Source organism: Melozone crissalis, unplaced genomic scaffold (genome assembly GCF_028551555.1).
Source record: "Melozone crissalis strain CALT ecotype California unplaced genomic scaffold, PUWL_Pcris_2 ptg000016l_1, whole genome shotgun sequence".
NCBI classification, from domain to species: domain Eukaryota; kingdom Metazoa; phylum Chordata; class Aves; order Passeriformes; family Passerellidae; genus Melozone; species Melozone crissalis.
The window spans coordinates 30,031,241-30,058,610 of NW_026535794.1; the positions used below are offsets into that span (position 1 = coordinate 30,031,241).

The following is a 27,370-nucleotide window of genomic DNA, read 5'->3' on the forward strand; positions in this document are numbered from 1 at the left end:
TGAAAAATTACAACAGAGACAAGTAAACTATTTTCAGCCACTAATCAAAGTATGTAATACACATGCAACAAGAAGCAGAATGAACATTTACCTAGATATAGCAAGTTATATTATCTCAGTATTTTAGAACAGCCTGTATCCCACTAAATTACTATAAAATGTCATTATTACACTGTGCATCCAAAACCCTTTGATACTCTCAGTCAACAATATTTTATACAGACACCTAACTTAAAACATATAAACCACTCATTTAAGTATTTAATTCACAATAATGTCTTTCCAGCCATTTAGACCTGCCACCCCCTCTTGTATTTAAAAGGTAACTAATCAAAAATTTTAATAAATTAGAATGATAAGCCTTTTTTAAAAGACTCAGAAGTAATAAGCATACAGTTTGATGTAATCTGAAATAGTTTCTGAAGCTCTATTCTTGAAAGAAGAGAAATTAAGTTACCTTTTTCTTTAACTGCAGTAAATGGAAAAAAGGTCTTAGAAAGCCTTAATATCTTACCTGTTGGTATGCTTCATAGATTATATCAAACAAGAAAGCCTGAGGCATTTCACTTGCTCTGTACCTGGCACGTTCCAGTGAGTGGTCCAAGCAGCCATCAGGAGCAGAGGCAATAACAGTAGAAACTAAAGGACGAATTGCTCCTGCTGCCTGTGGAACAGAACACAATGAGAGACTTAAATGTTATCAATATTAATTTATATCACAAAGCTTTTGTCAAAAAAAGCTTGAAAATTATTTTTTTCCTTCTTTGTCTTTTCCATTTGTCATAATCTGCAAGTCATGCTACTTAGTCTGTATGAGACTTTCAAGATTAATGTAGCAACGGAAGACTGTATAAGAACACTTCAAGGGAAAATTTACCAAAAAAAGAAAGAAACCATAAGCCCTTCATAAACATCTACTGCAAATACATGTACAGATCTAAGATGTACATTCTTCAGACTTTCTTCTCTATACTCTGTAGGCAGTTTCCATGAGGACAGGTCTAGGCCTATTCAGAGAGCAAACAGCAGCAGACACAGCTGAGAAGTCTTGACAATCCACAACACCTATTGCTTTCGCAGATCTCAACTTGATCTAAATAGATCTGAATTGATCAGAACTAACCTGCAAGAAAAGTTTCAGAAAATTGAGCTTGTTCCTCTGTGCTGAATTCACCCTGTGAAATACTGAGTAACCACACTTACCAGTGAAATCAGAGGGAATTCTGATACATCTGAAAGTACTCAATATCCAGCAGCACAGTGCTGCAGAGCAGATATTTATATACTTATATTTCAGTTTTAGTTTGCTTAGGTTTGAAATAAACTGAACATTTATTTACCTTTGATTTTTTTATCAATATATAATATTAAAGATCTGTGGCATCTCTAAAACAGAACTCTCCTACATGGCTTTAGGCATTTTGATAGCAGAAAGTTACCCACACTTCATCAGTAACTTATCAAATGCTCATGTGCTTTGGATGTAGCTTAAGACACTTGGGACAAGAGTGGTCCATACAATAATGAAGAAGAGAATGCAATGGCAGAACACTGCTTACCAAGTCACAGGGCAAAAAAGCATGCTCTCCATCAATGATAACCACTGCTCCATGATGCTCTCCATCAATGCTAAACACTGAGAATAGCATCTTCACACTATTCTGCTAATTATGAATTTTTAAGATGAATAAAAAAAGAATAATCGATGCTGTTTCAAGATATGTGGATATATCCAACATCTTAAGAGTATGCCTAGAGAATAATTCCCAGTGGTGAATTCTGACACTCTTTACTGCAGACTCCTATTTTCTGAGGTTTAGTGAATTTTGACACAGAAAAAAAATAGGTCCCTTATCACAAATGAGCAATTTTACTTATCACTGTTGGCAAATCCTGCTCTAATACGAGTCCTGTCCATTTTTAGAAGATTTCTGACCTCAGATAATCATAAAATGGCAGAAAAAGACAAAAAAGTTCTTGCAACCTCAGAAGAGAAAGAACAAGTTCTCTTCCCTCCCCCTTTTACACTACTAAACAATAAAACAAAGGCAAAAGCAGTTTGCATGTTGAGCACTTTATGAGCTCCTAACTACAGTTTCTCAGTTCATTTTTTTACAGAATGAATACAGAGATGTGAACCAATTTCTCATGCCCAAACAGTTCTGATATGCATAACCAACCAGGGCAGGGTGAAGGAAGAGTCAAGATTCAAAAGATAAATGTGAGAAGAGAAATATCTGAAGTACTTTCTCAAAATCTGAAAAGCACTTTTCCTTTCTAATACATGGAAAGAGATACCTATACAAAAGCTACATGGAGCAAAACACTATCATCCAAAGACAAAATGTGGTACAGAAAGGTCAGTAAAAAGCAGGCAATCACATTAGAACGGTCTGTAAAGAATCTCAAGAAGTCATCTAGGCCACCTGTCTCTCCTAGCCAGGATGAATTTTATTTCTCTAATAGAAAAGACAAACTGAGAAAACTAAACACCACTATAATTTTAGTAATATGTCAGTGTATTAAATGAGGTGTAAATTTAACAGATGTACTTAGAGCAAAAGCTGTGCATGGCAGAAGCAGAGTCTAAATTATCTGCAACTTGTCCCCTCTCTATTTCCTATGATTCAAGGACATGGATTATTACATCTATATCCCAGCTGCTGGGCATTTGGACTATGTTATTTTGCTGTGCCGTCATATTTTAATTGGTCACACACACACATACACATAAAATTATAAAATTAGAAGGTCATGGGAAAAGAGAGAGAGCAGCATGTTACTCACAGTTTTTCTGTAATTAGCTATATATTTGAATTTTTTTTTTCTGGAAAAGTTACCATTCCAGAAAGCCATTTAGCAAAAGAGGGTTGCTTAGGCTGATCCAATATTTTATTACAGTTTTTAACAATCCTGTCATGTTACATTTTCAGCATAAAACAGGCTGGAAGAATACAATGTGACTTGCGTAACCAAATCTCACAAGTGAAGCATGCACTCCGAGGAACAAAAAACCAAACTGCAATTCTAAATAAAATTGAATACTCAGAATTATGTTCTTAAAAGAACTCTGAAACACATTGTTTTCTTGCCATCTGGTTTATTGCACAATAAAAAATTATGAATATCTGTATTGGTATCTTTGTGACAATACTGAACCACAACTCCTGCTCTGCTGAGGCCTAGCTCTTCCAAACAATTCAGAATGACCTAATTTCTACTAAATCCAAATGCAATATTTTTTTTTAACTCTGCAATTAACTTCTCAAGTAATTGAAAGCTTCACGGCACTTAACATTTAACAAGTGCATTTTTTAAACAACTAGAGTTTTATTTTACAATACCCCATAACTGAGTCCAGCGTGGCAGGGTGAGTTTTTCCCCCTCTCCTCCTGCCACTTCGATAGGAAGTCACAAGTTGGGCACAATAAGATTTTTTTCTGCAGCAGGTCCCCTCAAACTATACCTGACACTGATTGAAAAAATGAAATTTAATACAAAGAATAAGATTCATGGCTGACTTCTGATCACACAAAGGAGAGAAATTCCGTGTATGTAAAAACAGGATAATAAGCAGTCATTTGATTTAAAAGAAAGCCTCAGCTTTTACTCCAGAAAAGGACAACTCAGTCCATGACTGAAAGCAGAATGGAGAGCTGTGGTACCTAGTAAAGCCAAGAAGTTTCAACTGTTCAGAAAAACTTCAGATGATAAAGAGCTGCAGTCCAAAACCCCAAAAGCTGAGCTTGAACACACTTGCTAAGATGCAGCACTGAGTCAAAATCTTAAAATCTTGAGACAAGGTACAGATACTGATTCTGTTTTGCTCACTACTGGCTCGCTTTCCACAGGACCTTTTTCTGTCCCACAAACACACATGGGCTGTCTCAGCCAGATGATGTGACCCACCACAGGGCTGCATTTGCCACCTCAGTGACACATGAACTACATTAATTCCTAAGGCCACTTTCAGACTGTGTGAAATTGGGACCAAGCAAGAGAAAACACTGGCCTGTGGCCCTGCACTGTGTCATGAGGCACAAGAGAGCTGAGTCCCAAATACAGGAAACTTTGCATCTGCAGTACTGCTGGCAACACCCTTGAGCTGGTATAAGGCAACAGAGCTGCCAAACCCATGCTGGCTTACACAGACCTCACCACTCGTGCTTCTGCTTCCAAAACTGGCTCATTGCATCTTCATTCGTGGTCCAGGCACAACATTTGGCATGGGAAATCAAAAGAATTGAGCTGTGAGTTTTGTCTTATATACAGGCCAAAGAGGGGCATGTTTTAAGGATATATGCCTCATTCTGCAGTACTTCTTTCTGGTTAGCACAAACCTTCCCACCACTCTGAAAAGCACAAAGCCTTTCTGAATTCCACCTAGCAGCCTTGCAATGAACTGAATGGGGAATTTAGGAATTTAAGACAGGGCTACAGACTACATTTTTTCATTCAGAAACTTAAATATTAGGGCACAGTAGGGACAATATTACAATGAGACAGTATTGCATCTAAATGGACTTCTGTCCCTGATAATTGTGGGGTGTAAGTGAAAAACACAGTGAATAGTCCACATCTATTCAGTTACAACAGCAAGCATTTTAATCTTGACAGGGGATTGCCAGGTTGGTTTTTTAAATCAGTAATAAAAAATTATTTCCATATTAGTAAAAGACAATATATACTGAGTTTCAGGTATTTGAATTTTATTTGTTCTAATTTGAGAAGTATTGACTTGCTCTTTATGTCAGGAATGCACTTTCTCAGTATTTAGCCTGGCTCTCGGGTGAGAACTTGAGTTCAGACATGAACTTAAAAATTAATAAAACAAAGAAAACCTATCCTCATTTAAAATTATAAGTACTTGCTAATGTCACTGTAGTTCTAAAAGTCTTTTTTGCACTTTGAATTACCATAGCACAAAATACATACGATATGTGAGTCTAAAGCAAGTGCTTGGGTCTTATACTGACATTTCCCTACTCAAGAGTACTTGTCTTCCAATTTCTAATAATTCTAAGCCAGACTTCAAGTAGGCTTTCTTTCAAAATCACACAGAAAATGCATCACACACCCTTCCTGAAGATGAAGTGGATAGTTAAACTGAATTTCTTTAAATGTGCACTTTACAGCCTTCAAGCCACCCGACTTCAAACACATTCAAGCACTAACCTTGGCATGTCCAGGAAATGCATTTCTTTTCCTTGTTTTGGCACATTTTGTTAAATAAATCAGTTAAAGTATCCAAATATGAGTGACCAAGCTCTTAAAATACTGTTTCATAGCATAACATTGAAACAAATACCACTAACTTATTTTTCTTTTGCAAATAAAATACTGGAAGAAAAAACCAACCTTTTAATCTATAACTTCCTTAAAGCAATGCTAAAATGTCCTAAGAATGCAGAATTCTATCAACTTCAGGGGAAGGGACAGACTCCTGTCCCTCAGAGGCAAGCTCATCCATTGATCTGGTGAAACTGAACCCACTTCCAGATGCTTTTAGAAACAACAGGTGTCTTTTAGGACTCATTTTAAAATGCATAAATCAAAAACATTTACAAAAAGGTTCTGAGTCTTGTGTTCATTTTTTTGCATAATTGCCTGGACCATAACATGCATTCAAGAATTAAAGATTCAATGGTGACTGAAAAAAAGGTAGAGAATGAAGTGCATGAGGAAGGTCAGTATAACAAAGCATCACAAGTGTTTCCAGTGGATCCAAGGTGCATTAACCCATCTTTTCACTAAAGAGTAACATATTGTTCTCAGTTTATCATACTTCCACTCTAACAAGATGTTGTTTAGATGTGTGTATTCAGTGAATCCATAACCAGGATGAGCTTTAAGATCAGACAGCAAAATCAGCTCAAGGACTGCTGAATCCAAAAAGTATCAATGACATCTTTTATTACAAAATTAAATATGAATTTTTAGATCACAGAAGCTGACACACAACATAACAATTTGGCTAACATAATGAAGTACAGCTTACTTTTACTGAAAATTCATAAATAATTAAAATCCTCATTTTATTTATAATAAGGTTATATTAGGTAGTAAAATCCAAACAGAACCCATTAAAATTTTCATAAGGATTAGGGAGGGAGATGGAGCTGTTATCAAAAGCAACAAATTATCCAGCTTACAGATATCCAAAACACACTTCAGTATTCACCAGGGACCAGCACTCCCCACTTACAGCACAACACACCAAGAACAAGCTATCATGGAGCCAAAAGGTCCAAAAGAGCATGATAACCAACACACATCGCTGATTTGGTCATTCTGGGTAGCCAGTGCTGAAACAGAACAATGATAAATAGCTGCAAATCTCAACAAATTGAATGACATGGACTAGGAATAAAAAAAAAAAAAAAGTTGCAGTGGCACAGAATCCTTACAAAAAATGTCAGAACTACAATTCCTTTTGTTTTAGAACAGTGTGGTAACAAGTTCAGACAACCACAGATCCTCCATGCTAGCCTACTAAAACAAAAGTATGCTGTGTCTTTGGCATACTTACCTTGTCCCCAGTAAGCCCCAAGTACTAACACAGACCCCCAAAGTCCAGCCACACTGCCAGCCTGGAACCCTCAACTTCAAGACAGTGGGAATGACAGCTTACAACTTTACAGAGTCTAGTCATAAATGAGCAAAGCCTTCCATCTCTCTAACATGACTTCTTTTCACTTTTTGATTACAGCAAAAATACTTTTCTTCACCATTCATAGCCTCTGCCTCCCCTGAAATTCATTTTCCCTATGCTATCTTCTCAGCTGTCTAGTACCATTAAGTGTATATTTTATGTTTTATTTCTTTAATATTTAAATCATTCCAACTAACAATTCAATGTTTTAATATTACTTAGGAATAGGCCTGATATGAGACATAGAAAAACAAGCCTTTGAGTGCTAAGTTTAAAAGAATGTTCCTATTCTTAAGCTTTTACATGTTTTCTCAATACTCATATTTATACATTTTAATTCTTTATTCAGACTTGTTTTCAACTCTGACAAGCAAAATAGAACTGAAGCAAGACTCACAAATAATTTAGCTACCCTGCCTTAGAAAAAATAAATTTGGCTCGCATATATACACTGAAAATAGAAGGACATTACAAATACATTTTCATAATTTCAAAGCAGCTAACTTCTTTGAAACTGTATGCTGGAGATGGTGGGGCTTGTCACACTTAGTAAGGCCACTATATCTATCTTGGAACAACATTAAAGTCAGTTTTATAACTGTAAACTTGGTAAACATACAAGCAATTTTATCTTGCTTTACCATGAAGACAAGAATTGCATTAGGACACTGGTGAACTACATAACAATAACAATCAATGTTAATTTAGACAAGCTAGGTATCTAACAGTTTACAAATATGTCCTGGAATGGTTTTTGTTGGGTGAAAGACTGTTTATATGTTTCCAAACACTACCATCTCATAGGGATTTCAATCTAAATTAGGTCTGGCTATGAACCAGCACAAGAAGCTCAGAATAACTATGATTAATTTCTTCTCATTTTTTTTCCATCAAACTGTTTCCACATGTTACTACAGGGAGAGTATTCTTTTACACAGATCAAACTACTTTCCAGGAAGGGCATTCACAGCCATCTACAGTACGAAAAAAATACAGAAATTAACACAGTATCTCTGATACATGAAACAGGTAGAAACCTGCACTTCTATTCAGACATTTGCATTCAAACTAATTGTACCTACAGTAATCAACATACTTCAGACACAATCAGTAATTACCATTTGAGTTAGAAGAATTGTCTCTACTGAAAGATTTCCTATTTCAAATTTATCAAATAGAACCTTCAAAGCAAAATTCAAAAAGTTAATTATAAGATTAAAATATTTCACATATTTAAGAGGATTTTCTTTTCAGATTCCTTCTATATCTAATAAAACACAGGCATATAACCTTTTTTGTAAAATAAAGCAATTAGAGAATTACTTCTAATAAACATTTACGGTATAGCATTAAAATAACATCTTTTAACCTTTTCTTCTTACATTTCTTTTTTTGGGGGGTTTTCATTTTCTGTATTTTGTATCCAGCTCTTATCTAGGACTACATTTTTTTTTCTATAACCAAAATTTTAATCTATGAGAAGTTATATGATTCCAGTGCAGAAATGGAAGATTTAGGGTATTTCCTCTTCCAATCTATAGAAATCCTAGCAAAACAACTCTATTTCAAGGGACAAGATGGAGGCAGAAACGAAGTCATGACACAAGCCATAAGCCACCACGCCTTTACAGAAGTGCAGTTGAAAACAATCGCTAAACCACGCGAGCAAAGTTTTCTAAACTTGGATGTGAACACTTGTTCAAGCCCAAACTAGCCAAGCTTCCAAACTGAACTAATACAAGCCTGCACATAGTCCTCAGAGTTCATAACCTCATTCTGCACCCAGAACCCACCTACTTTCTGGATAGCAAGGCAAGGCAGCAGCTTGGTCTTAACTCAAAGCTGTCACCATCTGCCCCCATAACTCATTTTGTAGATGTTGTGTCCAAAAGATGCCCCAAGCCAGCTGCACACTTCTCTTGAAGGACCAGATACAGCATGGAGTCAGTCAGGACTACAGGACAAGCAAGATGACTCAGTAAAGAACAGTGCACCACAATAAAGGTAGAGGTGCTCTCATTAGCATGCAGAAACGTAAATTTGAGTCCAGGGCATAGCATACTTTCACCCACACTCACACCAGACTCTCCCATGTAGCACAAACATAACTTATGTGACTGTGCTGTGCTGGGGCCAGGATTCTTTCTACCTATTCCTTCTACTGACAAACAAGCACAATCTGCAACCTGAGTTGTGTATCCATTAGAAATTAGGTCTGAAGAAAAAGGATTACCTTCTTTCTGCAAGGGTATCTTCTTTAACAAAAAGAATAATTCTTAAATTACCTTATTTTGAATTTTTTGGGGCAAAAGAAAAAACCAAAAGACAAAATTCATAATCCTTATGGCTACAGCATATTTGAGTCTCATTAGTGAGCACTAGAATTTCCTTTATGCAGGCAGTATCACCAGCCAGTGCAATTTCAGCTATCTTGACACATTTGCACTGGCAGCTTTTAATTGCCCAAGGACAGAATTGGTTGAAATGTTAAACAAGCCTAGTCTTACACAGATATTAAACCTAATCATCAGCCAGACAAAAAGAAGGTTAATTAGAACACATGTAAGGAGTTTTAACACTAAGAAAAAAAGAGTTGTATGCTAAACTTCACCTAATTTCCTTAAAGTCTGTTTACCCAGCTGGCTAGAAGCAACAGTCAAACTCACTAAAATTGGGCACATGTTAATCTTAAACCAACACCAGGAAGGAAGAAGTTATAATTGTGTTTATTCCTAGCTGAAAGAGAGGGGATGTTTAATCAGAAATTTAATATACACTTTGATTCAATGTTAATGAGCTGACACTATGTTGTACATTGAAATGACTTCAAAGACATAGGATGCCTTAAACAAATGTAATGTATATTTATGACACTGTTTAGAAAAAGAAAATATTTCTTCTAATGAGGTCACCTTTATCAGAATATACTATCTGAGTAATTGGTGATAGCATATGTACATCAAGACATGTCAGAGCCCCAATTAGCTAGAGCAAACTAAGGAAGATAACAGCAACTGTTGCTCAAAAATTAGCAAAATGTTCTTTTTTACTTTACATAATTTCTGTTCTTTTGTATTTAAAGCCTTTACTTCTAAGCATTAGCAAATATTGTTTTGGCCTGATCAACCACATGCTAAATTCTAAATGTTATTCTGTGGAACAAATAAGATTTCTCAGAGAAAATAGAAAAGATTCCCCTCAAAAAGACCGAATAATAGGAATACATAAATTTTTAAAAAAATTATAGATATTTAAAGCAGAGGAAAGAAGCAGAACTAGTGTATAACAGGCTACAATTTTTCAACACGCAGCACTGAAAACAAGCTCAAAAATGTACCATAAGTGGAGAAGAAGGAAAACCAAGTACATATGCACTAAGGAAAAGGGAAGAGTGGTACTGCAAACAATGATGCAACAGTTATGTGAACATTTGATTTCATATCAAAATTGGATTTTTTTTTAAAAACAGACTGAAAGTAAGTCATAAGAATGTCATTTATGTTGTTCTTGTATCATGAATTACTGACATAAAATTTTAAAATAATAAAGCATAAAATAGAAAAGTTCACAGGATTAAACCAATATATACATTTTCAATGTGTCATACAAATAACATAGCATTTCTTGTAGTGCATTCTTTATCTGTGCATTCCTTGTGAGAATCCAAGAATGGTCAAGGAAGTTAGTGTTTTCCATTGATACAATAGCACAGTACATTACATAAAATACCTTTTGTCACATTATTAGCCAAAAAAGGTCCTACTACCTTAGTCAACATATTTAACTTTTTCTTTTAGTCACAGCGCATTAACTGGAAATGTTTAACAACATGCTCTTGTTTAATAAGCATTTTTTCTTCTAGATACATTTTTTTAAAATATGTTAAAGTTTGGCATAGAGTCTGTATAACACTACTAACAATTTATATTAAGTATACGATACACACCTCACATGGCATCCCTCACCTGAAGAGCAGCACATGCTGGTGCAGAGTTTCAAGATTTTCTTATGACCTATTATTCTTTTCAGTTGTCAGCAATAGTTGTATACTAAATACAATTACAATGGATTCCATAAGATGCATAATTCCATCTAAGCTAATTCAAATATTTCAAAGCAAATCACATGGCCAGTAACTCACCATCAGTTTTCAATAATTTTTGAAGCATTTTAAATCATACTTACAGCTTTACATTTTGGCATTCATTCAACATAACTGACAATAAGATGAGCTACCAGAACTTTCTTGTTCTAACTCGTGCTGTACTGCAAATCTAGGTGGCAAAATTTAAACAAAACATCTGCTCTAAAAATTAATGAAACACAAACTCAATAATTGTTGCCACTAAAATTAACAAAACTGTTTATTTTATTTTGACTGCATAGTATTACCTTGCACTAACAAGTAATGAAGCACAACTTACAGTCAGCAAGATATCTTTCATACCCCACATACTGATTTACATTGCAAAAAGCAATCAGTGAGCATGCACTCTGCCACCAAGGATTTTGCATATTACAGTAAACAATATAAGGACAAGTTAGCACTTGTATTCAGTGGAGCAAAAATCTTGATGCAACTGCCACAGGAGTTTAACTTTTTTTTAGGAGGTTTATACTTTAAGAAGGATATTTTACCTCCAGACAGCGTGCATCATCACAAAATCAACATCATGAAGGATACTGATCCACTGCATATCATTTAACACATGATTTGCATCATTTTATGTAGAAGAAAAAAGCTCAATGTGTTGTAGGAAGACTCTTGCACAATTTAATCAACCAAATGCAAAACTGCAATGTTTAATTAACAACTCTTTTCCCACGCATACAGTCCTGAGCAACCAAACCCCGCGGGCACTGAAGTTTGTGGTCACACAGTGCCCTAAGCGACTCTGCACATGCTTATCAAATGTCTTTGCCTCATGAACTTGCTCAGCTGCTTCTCTTAGAACTCCTTGTGCCTCTCCTTGCAGCAAACCTTGGATTCAGGTTTCTCTCCCTTAGAATTCATTAAATTCAAAATTTCAAATCACCTCTTTATACAGGCTTCATCTAACACTTTCTGTTACAAAGGGCCTAATAATATGGATCACTACACCTTGCCATGTCAGTTTGGCTCAAACAGTGACTTTAATACATGTATGTGTGGATTTGATACCTCATGAATTCTCTCCTACGTGCTCCAGGGCTCCTCAAGGCAGTTTTAGTTCTTTCTGTACTACAGCCCACTGACTTCTTGGAAACAGGAGCATAAGCACAGAACCAGTCCAGCAAACGATTACAGCACATGAAACAGGCCAAGTTGGCTTTCAGAAGCTCCACCTAACCTGCAGGGCTGGTGTTGTCCTGCCACAACCACCTAGATTACAAACTCAGCCAAAATGCAGCTGAGAACATATCTGCTTCAAAATTCAGATAATCTTTCTTTTCAATGCAATATTTGGTGAAAAGGAATAAAATTTACATGCCTAATCTTTAGTCAGAGAAATATGGCTAAGAACCTCTCCCACATCTTGGAATGTAGGAGTTGCTAGAATGATCCAGGGCCTTTATTCAGCTTCTCACAGATGCTGGACAAGATGATTTCCTTATTTTAAGGAACTATTCTTTAAACCTTTTATCTGCTGCAGGAAGGGGAAATCTGAGTGCTAAATAGACTTAATCTTTGCATAAGGCGGCTTCATTTCCCAAATGCAATATTGTTTTCTCAGATAAAGCACACAGATTTTAACTAGCCTCAAATAAACAGCAGTACCATATATGCTGTTCCTCTAAATTTAAAGGGGGTTTAAAGGGGGTACATCTCTAAATTTAAAGGGGGTACATTTTATAGACATTACAAAAAAATGACCCAAACAACCATTTAAGGAAAGGAAACTATGCTCAGAATTTATTTTCAGAATAAACTAACCCCATCTAAAAAAAAAAAAAAAAAAAAAAAGGAAGGTAAAAAACAATGTGTGTAGACTTCCAGAAACTAAAAAGTGGTGGATTAAGCCACCTTTTAGAAATACTGGTTGTGTTAGTACTAGGCTGGTTCTATTAGTGCAACACACAACTAATGCCAAGAAAAAAGGGAGACTGCAATTTGAGTTTCTGTCTATGATTTCTGTATTTCAGTTGGGAGAGTTGCATCCTTCATAATAAATGTGATTAATTATCTAAAACACTTGAATTGAGACTGGGAAATGACAGAGCTGTTTTTCCCCTACCAATGTCCTCCCACCATCAAACATTACATCTTGTTAGGACTAAGACTACAAGTATTTACTAACAATGCATTAGTTCTCCATTTAACACAGAAAACAATTAACAACTTGGTTTTAATTTCTTTGGGACCAAAAATGCCATAAGCCATGGAAATATCATTATACTTTCAATAGTTATCCATTAAAAAGGAAAAATACATTGTATACCTGTTTTTTGTATAATAACATATATCACACTTTGTATAATAGCATAATCACACTTCATTTCTTCATACAATCAGGGCTGCTAAGGAGCTCCTGATCTTTACAATAATGTAGAATCATAAAATAGTTTGGGTTGCAAGGAACATTTAAGGGTCATGTAGTCCAACCCTGCTGCAATGAGCACAGATGTCTTAAACTCTGAGTGAGATCAGGTTACTCAGCCTTGTTCAGCTGGACTTTGACTGTTTCAAGGGACGGGGCATCCATCTTCTCTTTAGGAAAACTCTTCCTGTGTTTTACCACCCCCCTGTAAAAAAAGTACTTGTCTCTATCTAGTCTGAATGTACTCTATTTTAGTTTAAAATCATTACCACTTGTCCTATTTCAATAGACCCTGCTACAAAGTTTGTCACCATCTTTCATATAAGCCCCCTTCAAGTACTCAGAGGCCACAATAAGGTCTCTCTGGAGCTCTCTTGTCCAGGCTAATTGACCCTAACACTCTCAGCCTTTCATCGTAGGAGATGTTCAATCCATCTGATAATTTCTGTGGCCCTCTGCTGGACCTGCTCCAATAGGTCCACATCTTTCTTGTGTTGAGGCCCTCAATGCCAGATGCAGTACCCCAGGTGGGTTCCCATGAAAGTTGAGTAGAGGGCCATAAACACCTCCCTGGACCTGCTGGCCACAACTCTCCTGGCCCAGAACACAGCTGGCTTTCTGGCTCTAAGTGCATACTGTCACTCATGACGAGCTCTTCATCCACAAGTACGCACTTTTCTGAAGAGTCCCCTCAATCCTTTCATTCCCCAGCCTTTACTGATCAGGAGCTTGCACTTGGCCATGTTGAACCTCAGTGTTCGCACAGGACCACTGCTTGAACTTGTCCAGGTCCCTGTGCATAGCATCCACCCCTCGGGCATATCAACCACACCATTCACCTTGGTGTCATCTATGTATTTGCTCAGAGTGCATCTGATGCCAGTGTGTCTGCATCAATGATGAAGGTATTAAAGAGTACTGGTCCCAGCAGGAACCCCTGAGGGACACCACTTGTCACTGATCTAGAGCTGGACATTGAGATGTTAATCATTACCCTCTGAATGCAGCCAGACAACCAATTCCTCCTCCACTGAACAGTTCACCCATCAAATCTTTCTCCAATTTTAAGAGAAGGAGATTGTGGATGACTGTGCCAAAGGCCTTAGGGAAGATGAGAGAGGCAACATCCATAGCTCTTCCTCATACCACTGATGTAGTCACTCCATCATGGAGGGCCAGTAGGTTGGTGGAGCAGGACTGGCCCTTGGTGAAGCCATAATGGCACTCTCTAATCCCCTCCCTGTCCTCCATGTGCTTTAGTAGGCTAAGAGCATGTAGGTCTTTAAATGCTATTTTATTGATGAGTAACACCCCTACAATTCATTAATAATTACTTTTACACTGATGTTAGTCACTCTCCGAAAGTACAAAACTCATTCCATTCAGTCAAGATGGTAATAGTAGTATGCCATCAGTTCTTAATTCTGTTTTTGCACAGGGGTCTGACAAGACAGGGAGAGCACTGCAAAGCACCAAGCATACAATGAAAGCAGAACTTCTGAGAACACAGCAGAGGATAACTTCAGATGACCCAGTGTATAAATATGAATCAGAAACAATCTTGTCACTGATGCAGCCTTTGCAGCTGGCTAAAATCAGTCTTTGAATATAACAGAGGACAAAGACCAGGTGTAAAAATATTCTATATATGGCAAAACCATAAGGAGATCAGAAAACAACAAGATCCAAGAGCAAAAGTGCAAAGAAAGGTCAGAATGGGGACATAGCATTCTGTCCCCATTCAAGTACACTACACCAGCTCATCTTATTTATCCACCCAAATCTTCCTTTACTGTCAGTGAAGAAAAAGAGGTGGTTTTTGGTTTGCCACCCACCAAGTTTTGCTAATGTAACTCAGCAACCATAGACAGCAAAATCAGTGGGTGAAACAGGATCCACAGGGGTCCATGTTTTCTGCTCCAGCCTTCTGCTACAGTAAGAGTGAGGAACAGACTGAGCACAACACAAAGTGTTTTCTGTCTGGGGGTATTACCTTCACCAACTGCCTCTAGGTAGGAGTCCACAAGACTGAGCAGCACTGCACAGCTGTATTGGCATGTAAGCTTTGTTCAGGTCCTTGCTAAAGCTCAGAATAAAGTAATGATGTTAGACAGCTTCCAGAAACCAGCTTTTAAGAGTGCCATTTTGACTTAGTCCTTTCAACATAACATATTGTACTTTCAAATCTAGTTTATGTTAACCAGAGGAAAAAAAGTCTTTGGATGTGCCTACTTTTTGTAAACTCTCAATAGCAGAACTGACAAGTTCCCCCCGCCATCTTCCTGATTTCTTTTCCATGTAAGCATTTTTCATTTTAGTTTTGTTTAAAATGCAATGTTGGCAATGAGATATTGCTAGAGGCTTTGGACTGATGCCTTCTGAGGCTTCCACTTTTCCCAACTTTTACTGGCTGCAAAGAATTTGTTTCTAGAAACATATAATTTTAATTGCAAAATTACTCCAAAAACATAAATGGAATTTAATTGCTTACAAAGTAATATTTTGACATAATCAAGGAGTTGTTTGGGGGTTTAAGGCATAATTTATTAGTTCTGGTTAAGGTACACATTTTTATTCCCCCAGGCAAATAACAAACCGATTAGTAAGTGCAATAAAGCAGTTTATTTGTCTGACAATTGGCAGCTAGAAGTGAATAACTTACTTGATCAATTGCCATTTTAAAGAACATTAAAGCTTCTCATAGTTATGTTATCTATCTGGTATGCAGACATATAACAATACAGCATTACCCCTATTAACATAAGTCATTTAATGTGATGTTTCTGCCAGGTTTTGTACCTTTCTACATAATGCAAGAGGAAGTAATTACTTTTTGTACTGAAAGATTGAAGAACTGACATCCTTTTAGATATGCAAAGAATTTGACCATAGGAAGAACTAAACATGATATCTGCTCTCAATCAGTTTTTTTCTGATATTCAAAACCATGCATACCAATTTTGAGAAAGTCACAGCTTTCCATTTAGTTCCTCAGAATTCTGCAGTTCTCAAGTAGAAATAACCACCTGCCTCTGGTAAAGTGGTTTTGTGGTTTTCCAATTTGTTACATAAAATGAAATTCTTCTCATGTCCCTTAATTCAATTACTTTGTCACATAATATCAACAGCAGGCAGCTTTTAGAGACTTTGAGCACACATCTCTCTGATGGCCCAGCCTTGCTGAAGCCAGTGGATCTCAGCTGACACAGAAAGCCACCACACACATTTCAGTCAAATGTCATGCAGTGGAATAGCCTACTATACATGTACACAATCACCTCTTTGAGATCAAATGATACTTCAGTGATCCAGGTTAGGAAATATTTACTGCTCAGAAGTTCCAGATGAGCTAGAATACTGACTTGAGAAGGTCCATGGAGACTGCCTTGGTTCCCTCTACTTTTTTACTTTAAATACCTTACATTCAATTAAAAAGAAAACCAAGAGAAAATATTATACTAAAATCACAAAACTTTCAAGAAAAGTTGAATAAGTTAAATTCAAATGAGATATGATTTACCTTAATATGAAAAGACAACACAAACACATTGAGAAAAGTTATTCTCATTTCAACCCAAAACCAGCATAATTAACTGCATTCTTCTACCACTCTCAAAGAGTCACATTTAAAACTGATTTACAAAGAGGATTTATTTAGAAATCTTTGGCAGAAAATCAAATCTGAAATTCTATTTTGTGCTATATGAGAAAGAATTTTAATAAATTTTTGACCTAACAGAATTTAGGTTTTAATAACTGGAAATCTATGTTCCAGATCACTGAAAACTATAGAGCAGAGTCTCACTTTTCTTGCCATTTCTTATTAAGTCTATCTGAAAAACTACAGGCCTACTAAGAAGAGGCTCAATATATTTAGATTTGCAACATAATGTTTTGAGAGACTAATGTAGTTTGATTTTCATAATGATGCTTAAGGCATCAATAATAAACATTTTAACAAGCTGTATATTCCCCTTCTACACTATGAAAGTGTAGGAGCACTAAGGAAACACCACAGTTCATTCTTTGGACTCATTAATCCACTGTGCACATTGTGAACCACCTGTCAACTATCTTTTCCCACATTTTCTGGAGGAAGACAAGCAGTGGTATTTTTCAAGTTTTCTAGTACCCAAACAATCTGCTGTCACTAATGACTTCTACCTCAAACCATGTCCTTGAAGCAGGGAAGCATTATGCATCTCATTAATGGAGAATTCAAGAACAAATTAAAGATAATTAAATTTTGCAAACAAGCCTGTGGCTAAGTCATGATTTCTTACATCTCTGACTTGGGCAGTTCATCTAACAGTTCCTCTTGTTGCTAGTGCATACCTCTCCTATCACCTTGCATAACACAACTTCTTACCAACTCTTCTCTTTCATATATCTTACTTTGTCAGAAATCTTTTTGGTTTCTGTGAGTAATCCCAGTCCTCAGATGCAGTGTTAAACAGGAGAACACCCAATCTACAGCTGGAGGCTTCCCACATACCCTGTTTTCCAGCAGTCTGCAATGCTTACACATTATAGAACAATTTGGCATTAATACAGAGACAGCTCTTTTGCTGTTTATTCAGGATTTGCATACAAGTTTGAGATGAAAGCACAAAGTCTGCACAAGTACTGCAAGTCAAACAATGCAGTACACACACTCTTTGGCTATTATTAGTACCCACTAACAGAACTGCTCTAGCATTTAGAGATAATTCTGCATGGAAAAAGGGGTAAACTATCATTACATAACCTACCCTTCAACTAACAAATTGCTGATTGATTCAATTGCTTACTGACAGTCTCCATGGCAACAATTATTCCCTGTACCAAATAATACCTGCAGTATTTAAAAATGTCAACCTCCCCCACCTGATCTCTCTGTAATAGGGAATCTGGATCTGTTCTACTTTAAAAAAACTCATCACACATTAATAAAATCGCTAGAAAATTCCTGATTTATCAACCATGATTTTAAGCTGTACAGTATAAAGCACATTACAGAGTTCCATTGCTGTATAGTACATACCCCACGTTCTTTAGCAGCCATAACCACTTTTGAAACAATATCTTCTTCAACAAAAGGCCTCACAGCATCATGGATAATCACTACTTCTGGCTTCTGGAGCAAATGGCTGGAAAATTCATTCTCTGCAAACGCTTTCAGTCCATTGAATATTGACCGGTGACGAGTTATTCCACCTTCTACTACTGTGACTCTTTTGTGGCCATATTTTTCAATGATAGTCTTCATTGTTTCAATATTTTCAGGAGAGACCACCACAACAATGTCAGATATCCAACTTATCCTAGAAAAATCAGCACAAAACCAGAGAAAGTAGACATGAATGACTAAATAAAAGTGAAGATATGTGAAACAACAAAATTCATAACAATAAAAAAATCAAGATGGCTACATAAAGCCCTTCTCAATATACCCAAGTCCATGTTTTTGTACTCCACCCCTTAGGGGAGAGCTATAACAGAAGATTTATACCAATGACACTGGAGTTCTGGGAAGGGACTTGCTTCCAACAACCACTTTGCAGAGAGGCACATTCTGATAACTCTTCAAAAGCCTTGAAAACTTTTCTTACTCCAGCATCATTCCTAACTTCAAACAGAACTTCTAAATCAAACAGGAATAGTTTTCTAGTCAGTTTCTAATAAACTGGTAAATCCTGTGGCCTGGAATATTCCATGTTCCAGTGAAGCACACAGCGTACACGGGAATAAGACAATCAAGAAAAAGTCTGAAATAAAGATCAATATCAAGACAGGCATAAGCAGTAATTGACAGAATGGTAATGAATGAAAACCATAACACTTTAATACTGACAAGAAGCATTACACTGGTGGTTTCACAAAAAATATATATTTATAAACACAAAGGTTTCTGCTGTAAGAAGCTAGAAAATGTAAAAATATAGTTGTGTTAGTTAATAATACCATACAAAAATACATTTTCAGAGATCTCCAAGATTTTACTGTTGGCATCAGCCCTGCTTTAGAACTGAGGGGTTGTACAGGGGGAAGTGAATGACCCACAGACCACAAAATTAAAACCAATCACAAGTGAAACTAGGCTGAAATCATACTTCTGTCAAAGTAATACAAATTCTAGTAATATGTGGCATACTGTACTTCAAAACAACAGAAATACCATAATCCAAATCCATTGTAGTGTCCTATTTTTTAAATACCTACATAAAGAACATTAAAAAAAGTAATTGTGTTCCCTGTGTCCCCACAGATGGGAGAAGAGCGTTTTAGCATGTCAGACAAGAAACTCACCAGATGAGCAATGATTAAAAGAAAAATTACTATGTTAAAATTACTCATGTGTAACTTACATGCCCAACCAGGGAGAAAGAGAGACAAGTACAATACACTGACTAAAACTAGTAAAGCTACTGGAACTAATATTGCAGACACAAAAAGAATGAAGGTACTAAGAACTGAATATCTGCAGTTAGAAAAATAAAAGTATGAAATTCACAGTTCAGAAATACACAGGCTCAAGACACTGGTTTCTGCAATGACACATGACAAGACATTGCCTGGGAACCATTCCTACTTCAAAAGCAAAATTAATCTGTGTTACAAAGCAGTTGCCTAGAACTATGTGAAACAACAGAGCATCTTCCACCTTATTAATGGGAGTGGGGGTTGTAATTAATAATACTCCATGGGAAACTGTTTAAATGAATTGTAAAATAACTATTTAAAATAAAGTTCTATTAGCATTCTTCAAAAGAAAAATACTTGTCCTTGTGTTCATTTTACTATTAGCAAAGGCAGAAAATACAGCCAAACTAACATATTCTCAGCATTCTTTAAGTATTGAAGTTGCCCAAAAGCAAAATCTGGAATCACATGGTTTCAAGTTTCATTTCAACTTGTCACTCACCACAGGTCCATCAAAAGGCATAAAAATCTCTCATATGATTTCTGGCATACTCTTATATTTAACTACAAAACACAGCACTTCTGTATGACTTCAATTTGGAACTAGGGCAAACTAACTGGATTCATCTCAGTTCTTTTAAATACAGAGAGTCAGTCATTTAAGAAAGCAAAATTCAGAAAGAGCTATTTCACACTAATTGAGAACAAGAGCTCTGTATTTTGATTTGCAGAAGGACTGAAGCCTTACATAGCCCCCAGAAACTGGACAGTCACTGCGACTGTGTCAGAAGAGCACTGACACTGCCCTTTCTGGAGTCAAAGGAAACAGATTTTGAGGCAACTGGGGAGTACACAGCTGCTCTGAGAAGCAGGGAGGAGAACACAAGTACTGGCCAGCCTGTGATAAATCTCTGCACAGAGGGGGTGGAATGGCTCAAGGCCTCCAGTGGTACAATTCACCAAAAAGTGACAGGATGCGGTCACAGCTCCACCCTGTGTCTGCATAAACACATTTGTAAACTTGAGTATGTCCTCCTTAAACTCATTCTGGACCCACATTCTATAATTAGAGCTTGGATTCAGGAATGTAACATTTTCATTTAAGAGCATAAAGGTATCCTCCAGATTAATTACATACAGAACAGCTTAGGGTTTGTCCCACTAAAACTCATGAAAAGTACTAATCCAGTAAAGTACGCTACAAATTTTAATGAATGACAGCTGTGCACCACACAGGTTGCTAGCACTTCTGAAGATCTGCTTATGGAACTTGCAAATGTTTTAAAGAAGGAGAAAGAAGTAGTATACACTCAATCTGGCAATAAATGAATCCCTTTTCCCTCCCTTAATTTGTCACATCCTTTCCTTCAGAAACATTTCATACTAAAATAACAATCTCTGCGTAGATTCCAGTTTACTGGATTTTCCAGTCTACTGCTCAAATCCAGTTTAAAAACACCATTTCAAACACTATTTCAATTTCATAACTGTAATATTGGATCAAGCTTCAGAAAGAATCAGCATGACCCATGAAAAAGATGACAATGCTGTACTCAAACGTGCTTTAACAACGCACAAGTCTACTGCTACCATACAACACAGGCTGTTGTTCCAAAGTGGAAAATCAAGTCTGACCAAATGCCCAGTTACAATCACTTCACCACTGCCTTGGGAGGATCCCAATACTAGCAGAAAGCAAACAATGAGGCAGAAAGGACTATATATTTCTTTCCTGCAGCTGTCCTTCTCCTCATCACCTACATACAGACTTACTGCCTAGTAAAATATAGTATTGTTCCAGTAAATTTCAAACAGGAGTGCAAACACTTACAGTAGTTGAGCTAGAACTGAAACTAGGGGAGCTCTTTAACTCTGCAGCAGATTAAGGTATTCCTTCAAAACACAGGCTGCAGAGGAAATGAAACAAGCCCACTTTGAAACTGGATCACCTAAATGGCACGCTGAGGTACAAATGTGACCCAGATTTAACCCTCTACCACTTGACTCACATAGAAACCAGCGCTGAAATCTGATCCAAGACTCAAATACCCACACTCAATCTCTTGCAACTCTTACACTGCCACTAAAAAACTCTTCAATATAACTCACCAGCAAATAAAGGCCAGAACCAGGCAGTCACTGCTGAGATGGCTTTAGCAGTGTTAGGATCTTTCACTGTCACAGAAACTTTCAGAGGTGCAAGATAAATCATTGTATTATTTTTGCTAACCTTATTAAAAACCAAAGGAGAAAAAGAAGCATCAAGAACAAAATCCATTTGCCAAATGCAAGTGTAACTTCTTTTTGCTCCATAAAAGCTTCATTATGAATTTATTGATATATGAAAAAACACATTCAAACAAATGTATCTCTTACAGTACAAAAATGGAAGCAGGAAGCTTTTACAGTAGATTAAGAAAGTTTGGAGAATCTCATCTACAGAAACCACTCAAGTTTTTCCAGAAATAAAATGCTCCTTATGAGTCAGACATGATAAAAAAGATACCTCCATAAAATTTGTTGTAACTATTTTTTGCTCATAAGCTATTTAAAAAAAAACCTAATGACAACTGGACAAAAAGAAGCATTAGAGTAGATCCATTTAGCAAAACTGCAATTGTGTGACTTATAGACCCAGTGAATATGCACCAGTAATGGAGAAAAACACTTGGCAAATAACTATGCAAGACACTTCCAAAGAGGTGCTTCTCTGGGAGCTTCCCCAGAGGATTTTAAAAGACCCCCCTCTGCTTTAAGATACTACAATAAAGAAAACAAAGCTGTCTAAAACCTTTATGGAAAATTTTAATTCTGACAGTGAAGATATCAGCTCTGCTTTCCTCTTTTATAACCACTCATTGTACTTGCAACAACTGGTGAAATATGAGCACAGCGAGAATACATTAAAATCAATCTTTACCTTAGTTTTTTTTCCTCTCTAAAGATCAGTAAAATATGCATGCATGTGTGCATACAGAGCTAAGATTCCTCCCTGCCTAAGAGAAAGAACTGAAAAGGCTCTATTCTAACAAACATACTTACACCAAAAAGAAATCAAATGAAGGAAAAACTCTGCTAGTTGTTACAGAAGCAAAGACAGGGAATGTCATTCTAAATCAGTGGAACTTGTTGCAAAAGCCTTGCTTAGTTCAACAAAAGCAGGAACAAATTCAATAGGAAAAAGAGACCTTTAAGTTTTCTAACACATTTTAATTTTAGCCTGAAGGTGAGGCCTGACCTTCCTATCAGTGCCACTGCAGTGACAATTAAAACCAACAATTTCTTCTTACCCTAGTTTTGTTCATCTCCTCTTCCTCAGGGTATCATCTGTGATTACTATTGGCAGGCCAATGTCCTGCATTATCCTATACAATAGGATGCAGTGCTTATTCATTCATGTCTGCTCTTGTCTCAGCTGCCCATTTTTCCCACACTGATATTTAACAGTCTCACTACTTTCAACTGAACAGCATAAAAATATTCTTCTACTGATCTTTAAAAAGCACGTGCAAAGATAGCTGCACATCCTTGAACTGCTCATGTGTTTTTGTCTATACAATGCTACCTCTTTTCTAGATTTAAAAAAGCTCCAAAACAGACACACCAGCCCAGATGTCCAGTTCAACAGAAGTTATTACAGGCTAATGAGTCAATGACCCATTCAGTTACATCAGGTAAACAACAAACATAAGATACAGTATTGAACTAAACACAAAATCTGCCATTTCTGGGTAGATTATAGATTATGTGATAAACTGCAGTTCCACAATATTACATGCTTGTGCTTACATATGCACAAAGTAAGAACAAGGTACATCCTTCACAGTTTCAGAGCCAGAAGTGTTGAGATGAAAATGAAAGCCATTCCTAGCTTTGGATTAGATCTGTTCCAGCTCCTCATACACATCTATACCAATCAACACTCCAATTCAGCAGAGGTGGCAGGAAGCTCTGCCTGACAGAGCACTGGCAGGGGTTATTGAGCTTCTGAGAAAAAGCACCAAGTTGTTACTGTCACAATCAACTTGGCTGAACTGCACAACAATTTTTTGCATCTTTAGGACAAATATAATACTGCTGCTCAAAGTATGGTTATTTTCTCAGAGCTTACTGGCAGTAAAAATAAAGTGTGTTGTTATTTTTTGGGTTTTTTTATGCATAACATTTCCTTCCCAAACCTCACTCTGTTCTCTTTTCCAGGTCTCCAATACACTGAGTGCGGATATAATTCTTCTCTGTAGATTCCCATGACATTTTGGCAGAAATTACAGCTGTGGCAAGCTTTGGACTGGATGCTTTGCTTACTGATGTGCTTAGCTTTGCAACTGGCTGCTGTTGAAAATTAAATAAACAAGCGGTATTTCTTTCATAAAGTAACAAGTGACCTGAGGGAAGCCTCCCTGGGTGGGAATGGAAAAAGAGGCCCAAATTTGAAGTAGTACAAGTTTCCATGTGCTAAGAACTTTTGGACATGCTGGCAACTTTATTTCTTTTACTAATCTCCAATCCTTCCCATTTATTCTCTCTAAAAATCTAAAGGTTTGTTTTCCTTCGGGTTACTGCAACACATCCAGAATTCCCCTTGACACTCTGCTCCAACCTGCAGTGTTTCAAGTGACACTTATGTTAACATTAGACAATAACTTATTAACTGTCAGTCCCATTCCTAGAACTCAACAGCCTTATGAAAGAAAAAGCCTGGCTGCTAAGAAATCCTATTACTTTAATCCTTTGCTCCAACACAGAATCATAGAATGTTAAAGGTTGGAAGGCACCCTAAAGATCATTTAGCCCCAATCTCCCTGCCATGGACAGGGACACTTCCCCAGACCAGACTGCTCAAGGCCTTATCCAGCCTAGCCTTGAATGCTACCTGGGTTGGGACATCCACAGTCTCCTGGGGAAACCAGCTCTGGCTCCTCACCACCCTAACAGTAAAGAATTTCTTCCTAACACCTAACCTAAATTTCCCATCTTTCAATTTGTACCCATGACTCCTTGAGGTATCACTACAACATAAACAAGGAAAAGTTACACTTGCACCGTCACACTACATAGGCCACCAGCTTCTAGCCCAGCAACTATAACTTAAACATTTTTCTTTCAAACATCCTGCTGATGTCCGTGTTTTTCCACGGGCAATAGTGGAGCATAATGCAGTGTTGGATATCAGTGTGTTTATTCATCCCATAGTGAGGAGTGGATCATTTTTCGAAGCCTTTGGACATTATAAAGACCATCTCCAATGGCAGAACAGATGCCTTTTCAGGGCTGATGGATAGTCAGTCCTGTGACTGTCCCCAACAGCTGCGGTGGCCTCACAGCTCACCAAACCAGCCACTGCAGCTGCACAAACCCTCAAGCTTCGAGGCTGAGTAGGCTCGAACAGCTGATCTACCAGAGCCAAGGAATGCGGCACAGCCTCGAAGCATGGACAGGCTGGGGAAGGAGGGCGGAGAGCCACCCGGGATGGCGGTGCTAGAGCCGGCTGGGGTGGGGGAAACGCCAGCTCCCGCCCGGGACTCCGTCCCAGGTGAGGGGGCCCAGGCACATCTCGTTCCTTCCCGGTGTGACCGGGCGGGGAGGGACGGAGTCACCGCAAGGCAAACTAGACCCGCTCGAGTGCCCAGGGCCTGAGGCGAGGGTAGCGGGGGCTGCCTGCGGCTCCCCGGGGCCCGTGGACCGGCAGGAGCCGGCGGGGCGCGGTCGGAAGCCGAGCGGCGCCGGGCTCGTTACCTCTCCATGGCTCGCACCGCGTAGCTGACGAGCGGCCTCCCCTGCACGGCGCAGAACTGCTTGGGGGTGGCACCGCCCAGGCGCTCCCCGCTCCCGCCCGCCGGCAGCACGGCCGACACGGACACGCCGCCGGGCGCGGCGCCGCGGCCGCGGGGCTCCATCTGCGCCGGGCCCGGCAGCGGCTCCGCTCGGCGCCCCCCGCGGCACCAACAGCGCAACCGCCCGCCCGCCTGTTTTATTCGCCCACGACGTCCGCGATCCAAAGAATCCAGCGCCCGCCCGCTCGCCTGCCCCCGGCGCACACCGGGCCCTACCGCTCGTCCCCCCCGCGCTACGCGAGCCCCCGCAGGAGCTCCCCCGGGTCCCGGCAGCCCCGCGGGAACCCCCGGACCGCGGCGAGGGAGGGGCCGGGGCAGCGCGGCAGGGCCGAGGCGGGCACACAGCGACGCTGCCCGGGCACGGCCGCCATGGGCCCTTTAAATGCCCGGTGCGCTGGTGGTCGGGGCGGGGCTGCGCTGAGGGGCGGGGGAGCCGCGTCCCGCCCGGTCCCGGCGGGAGCAGAGCCGGGGTGCCTGTGTCAGTGAGGAGGTAAACACAGCGCCAGTGGCGCTCAGGGAAAGGCAGACGGAACCCTGGGCCCTGCGTGTTCGCGAAAGCCCAAGAGGCTGGCTGGGTCTTAAGTCATCGAGTCCAGTCGTTGACCCAGCGTGGCCGTATTCACTGTTTAACTACATTTCCCAAGTGTTACATCCACGCACCTTTGGAACACTTCCAGGGATCCGGACTCTGCTGCTTCCCTGGGCATCCCGTTTTAATGTCAGCCCTTTCAGTGAAGAATTTTTTCTCAATATCCAACATAAACCACCCCTGGTGCAACTTGAGGCAGTTTCCTTTTCTGACCCTCGCTACCCGGGAGAAGAGGCCGATTCCCACCTGAGTCCGGCCTCCTTTCAGGCAGTGCAGAGTGATGGATGGGGTCTCCCCTGAGCCTCCTCTTCTCCAGGCTAAGCAGCCCCAGCTCTCTCAGCCACTCCTCACAGGACTTGTGCTCCAGACCCTTCCCCAGCCTCTTTGCCCTTCTCTGGACTCACTCCAGCACCTCAATGTCTTTTTTGAAGTGAAGGTCCAAAACTGGACACAGCACTTTAGGTGTGGCCTAACCATTATCAAGAATAGCAAGAGTACCACACGCTATTTCTGATACAAGCCAACATGCCATTGGCCTTCTTGGCTGCCTGGCTCATCTTCAGCCACTATCAACCAGCACCTGCAGGTAAAACTCGGTGGTAGTCAACTCACTGCTAGGATCTGGGATGTTTCAGCTCTTCTCATGGTGTTACTGTAAGCAGTGATGGCTGAGACATGTTTGGAAAATTCCCAGAACTGATATTCATTAAATGGCAGAGGAGGCACAGCCTGGTGATCACCTGTCAGGACCTTAGTGAGGTGGCAGGTGCCAGGCAAGCCAGGAAGCTGTGCCAGGGGGTGTGGGTCAAGGTCAGGGAGGCATCAGACCAGGTGCAGACATTGGAGGCCAACAGTAAAGACTGCTTAAAAGCAGCTCCCAAAGCACAACAAGGAAAGGAGGGTTGAGAAGAGGGCTGCTTCTAGCTTTTTCATTACAGTTCTTACTAGTGGAAGGACTGTGTTTGCACTTGACAAGTTGGACTCCTTAACTCAGTCATCCAGTCTTGAAAGTGGGAGTACTCAGGGCCCTGGCCCTTGCCTCTTTGATGTTACTTTTAGGAAAATTTCAGTGTCTTACATGCACCAAATAAGCAAAATCTTTAGAGTCTGCAAAATTTCTTTATATCTTTGAGAAGATAGGTTATTTACAGCTTTTTAGGGTTCTCTTAGATGTGTTAAGAGGAACCTAAGAAAATCACATACAGAGACCTTTCTGAGGAGTAAGCATGAAAGTTTATGTGCCAGCTGGGCTGCTTTGCAATGCCAACAGTGGACTGGAGTAAAATGATCATATGGGCTTGCAGAGGCATCAAAAGCAGGAGCCATACAATAGGAGTGCAGTGATCCCTCCTAGCAAAGGGAAGACTCCACAGGT

The 27,370-nt window shown here is 39.0% G+C and overlaps 1 protein-coding gene across 1 annotated transcript in view; it reads right to left on the reverse strand.

The window, feature by feature from the left end:
* CRPPA (CDP-L-ribitol pyrophosphorylase A) overlaps positions 1-25,469 on the reverse strand; it is a 104,523-nt gene extending 79,054 nt beyond the window's left edge. Inside the window, exons 1-3 of the mRNA XM_054273858.1 lie at positions 25,309-25,469; positions 18,194-18,473; positions 515-664 (exon numbers count right to left, since the gene is read on the reverse strand). Of these exons, the coding sequence (XP_054129833.1) occupies positions 515-664; positions 18,194-18,473; positions 25,309-25,469 (591 nt within the window). The remainder of the gene's footprint in view (positions 1-514; positions 665-18,193; positions 18,474-25,308) is intronic.
* Between the last annotated feature and the right edge of the window lie 1,901 nt (positions 25,470-27,370).